Source organism: Pygoscelis adeliae, unplaced genomic scaffold (assembly GCF_000699105.1).
Source record: "Pygoscelis adeliae isolate BGI_AS28 unplaced genomic scaffold, ASM69910v1 Scaffold513, whole genome shotgun sequence".
Taxonomy (NCBI): domain Eukaryota; kingdom Metazoa; phylum Chordata; class Aves; order Sphenisciformes; family Spheniscidae; genus Pygoscelis; species Pygoscelis adeliae.
Window position 1 is genome coordinate 2,505,813 of NW_008824591.1, and position 3,851 is coordinate 2,509,663.

A 3,851-nucleotide genomic window follows, 5' to 3' on the forward strand; every position below is an offset into this window, starting at 1 on the left:
TTGAAAACTCCTAGCGCAAAGTATTTTGGAAACAAAGCCGCTCCTGCCTGTAGCCCAGCTGTTCTCAGACGGCAGTCTTCGGGCCACTCGCTGGGAGCTGGCATGTCACAGGGATCTCTTCCCGACTGCTGAAGTGCATTAAAAGATGCTAAAAATACAGAAACGCTTTCCTACTGTTTTTCATGTATGCAACCGCTGCAGCTGCCAAAAGGACACGTTATTCAACCATGGACGAGTGGGTGGGGGGTACATGAGATGATAGAAGAGGCAAAGCATTCCTAACACAGGACCTATATTAAGATGCAATCCATGCACTTAAAAAAATATTGACAACGAGCATTTTCCAATGCAGTGTCAGCCACAGGCCATATAAAGAAACACTCTCAAAATAGCTCTCCTACTGAAAAACAAACCAAAACAACCTCTTTCAGGATAACAGAGGATGCAACGGAGTTAAACCCAACCAAGTTTTCTTTCTCGCCTTCATTTATCATTGTTGGTGCTATTTATTTCCTTTAATAACTCACCCAAAGAAACTAGACCACCTGGTTTTACCTTCTGTTCACAATCAGCTTCACTTCCTCGTTATATTACGGCTGCTTTTCAGCACAAGAACATCTGGATTCAGATCTCCGACGTACCAGAGACCCGCTGGGTGACTCTGCACCCCTACCTCTTCTGTGCCTCATTTCCCCCACCCGTGAGCACAAGCACGGCTTAAAAGGCCCAATTCATCCGTATTTGCAGGGCCCTTTTCAATATTTCAGCATTTTCCAATCAGTCAGCCCAGAAATAGCTCTTTTCATCAACCAGTCCGCCTGGCCCTGTGTGTGTTGGGGCTCCTGTTTGCTTGTTTTATTACTGGGCAAAGTCAGCCCGTGCTATTTATAACTCCCGCTCCTCTCACGAGCCCAAGAGAGGATACAATGAGCTGAAATCTTTTTTGGCTCGTGCACACTCAACAGCGAGCACTGAATAACTGGCTGGCGAGGGGAACTCCTTGAGTTGGGAACAGCTGGTAGACAGTCAATGTTGAACCAACTTCCTAGAGTTCTCCATTGCTTAATTTGCTTTCACAGCAATTTCAAATAGGCTAAATAATGGATTATATTGGATTTGCATGGAGCACCCTCCACCCTGCATTATTTTCAAGGACTGCTTCTAGGAGTTGTTTCAATACAGTGTGGAAACTGCCCAAACTGTCCCAAAGAACTGCAAGGACTCGCATTCAGGGCTTTGCTACAGACCCATACGTACCACAAAGACCAGCATTTCCACATCACACGCCACCAACCTGGGTGCAGAGGGATTCAACTTAGAGAACATTTAATTTTCTTCCCCTCTGCAGAAGGGTTTGTCCCCAAAATTACACTTTTACCTTCACTGAGCGGGATCCGAACTTCAAGTTCACTATAGCCTTGACCTTGTTTCTGTTGAGGTTAGCAGTGCATTTCTGTGAACTTCGAGAGCAGCAGAACAGAACCAGTATTAGAAATCAAGGCTATAGATTTAAGAAAGTGCTAAAGCCTGGAATATCAGCTCTCCCTGCTCCTGGCTTTGCTGGCAGCTCTCATATTGATCACAAACACCATGTGTGAATCTGCCACTCCCAGGACCCCTGAGCGGTGGCCAAGCCACAATGGGAGTAAAAACAGTCTGAACTAGAGGATTCCCTTGCCTGTGCTCCACACATGTTCTCCACCACTGACTCCCAGGTCCCATCTGCTCAGCTGACAAGCCAGAACAAGCTTCCTCCCAACTGCCAGCACCGAACCCAGTTACCTGGGGGGAAAGAGAAAGTGAGAATGTTCTTCCTGCTTCATATTCACGTAAAACCTCTTCTCCCTACACCCTCAGGAAGGCACGAGTGGGGGGGCACGAGCTCACACCGCTGCAGCAGTTCTGTGGCATCATCAGGACTGATCAGTCAATGTCCACCCGAGCCCAGGGAACCAGCTGAGAGGGCCAAGCCAAAGAGGATTTTTAAAATGTGTTTGGGCTCATGACTGCATTCAAAGGGCTGGGAAAGGAGCGTTTTGAAGCTGAGTTAGCTGTTTGCAAAGTGCTTTGGGAGCCAGGGGTTAACGCTGCAAGGTAGGAGTAATATAATAAACACGTAACTGGTTCTCTTTCACGCTCCAAGACTGGCAGTAGATAAAGCAGTGAAAACACAGCTATTGACATACTCCAAACACTGAATTATCGCGGATAATACCTGCTCTCCCTCCATCAAAGGCTCTCAAGGCACCTTCCCAGGTTGCTGCAGCACATTGTACAACAGCCCATTATGAGAGACAAGAACCACTGCCCCCATTTCACAGACAGAGAGTGGAGGCACAGAGACTTGCCCAGGCTGAGCCTGGCAGAGCTAAACATAACTCCTAGCAATCCTGGTTCTCCTCTCACCTCTGAACAACACAGGAGGCAGATTCAGGAGCAACAGCTCTCGTTTCCTTGCTCGATCCACTAAACATCACTCTCAGAGCTCAAAGAAAGTCAAAAGTCCCATTTCCAAGGCAGTGGGCAGGTTTAGGGAAAATGACATCATCTCAGAGTGATAATAAAGTGTCACAGCGGTGGGATTCACTGCTATCGTTTACATGACCAATATGATGCTGCCAAAGCTGGGTCAGTGCAAGAAACAAGATCATCCCGAACCGCAGAAGTTACCCTTAGGTCACAGTAGTGTTAGGTGCACAGGACACCTTTCCTGGCAGGAAAGGGGCTGGCACATGCTGCGTGCTGCCAGGAGCAATCAAACAGACCTTATCAACCAGAAGTTTATTGCATCTATCAGCACAATAAGCCTCACAAGGCGCAGTGGCTCTGTGAACCTGATTTCTTCACCGATCCAAAAGGCACTTACTACGATTTAGATACATTAATGACTGCAGCAATGTTCCTGCTATTAGCCATAGCACACAAAAGTCCTAAGCAGAATCAGCTGCTCTGTCAAGCATGAAAACAGGCACAAATCCTGCTCTGGAGAGGCTGCAGTCTGATTTCCCCCTCAGGATCACTGTTTTGGGGAACACATGGGTGGATTCAGTGGCAGCTGGGGAAGGATGGTGATGGTAAGGACCTGGGATATGAGACTCTTATTCCTTGCAGTGACATAAACTCAGTGACTTCACCTCTCTCTGTTCTCTTCTCTTCTCCCCCCTTGTAAACCAGGGCTGGCTTCTAGCTCGCAAGAGAGGAGTGAAACAAAATCCATTCACACTTGCCAAGAGCTTTGAGATCCGGAGATGACAGGCGTTACGCGCGGTGCAGCTCCGAGCGTGATTTAGTTGCACAGTGCATTTGCATTGCTCTGCTAACAGCCAACCTTCCCTCAGAAACCTTTGGAGGCAGGTGGCAGCTGGGAAGAGTTATTCAGCCTAAAGCATTCGCATGCATCAAAGCAAGAAGCTGCAATGCCCAGCCAGCAAACGGAGCTGCTGCAGTGCAATACATACCCAGCCAGGTGCAAGGAGGAGGAAGAACAGAGTCCAGGTTGCTGTCCCCAAGTTGCCAGACATCCCGAGTAAAGGGAAGGGAGGGGACTTGGGCTGCCGACTGACTCACTCCTTCTCCTTCGGAGTTTCTCCCCTCTCTTTGGAGAAAGTTGCACGCCAGCTCCTCTTTAAATAGCCTCCTGGAGGGGGCGTGCCCCACGCTTGAGTGACAATCTGGAAAGCAAGCTGAAATGGGTGCAACAAAAAATGTCCAAATTCCAGGGAACATGAGCAGATTCCTGTGGCCCTGGCGGTTACGGGGCTGCCGGCGCAGCCTGCAGCTTGGTTACTTTCCACATGGGTAAAACAAATCCCAGTAAAAGCAGGATTATTATCTTTTAATTTTTCCTCCTT

At 48.3% G+C, this 3,851-nt stretch overlaps 1 protein-coding gene across 1 annotated transcript in view; it reads right to left on the bottom strand.

Moving 5' to 3' along the window:
* The window catches only part of LOC103915444 (connective tissue growth factor-like), an 11,423-nt gene extending 7,902 nt beyond the window's left edge, over nt 1-3,521 (bottom strand). The window contains exon 1 of the mRNA XM_009322264.1: nt 3,459-3,521. Coding sequence (XP_009320539.1) covers nt 3,459-3,521 — 63 coding nt within the window. The remainder of the gene's footprint in view (nt 1-3,458) is intronic.
* Between the last annotated feature and the right edge of the window lie 330 nt (nt 3,522-3,851).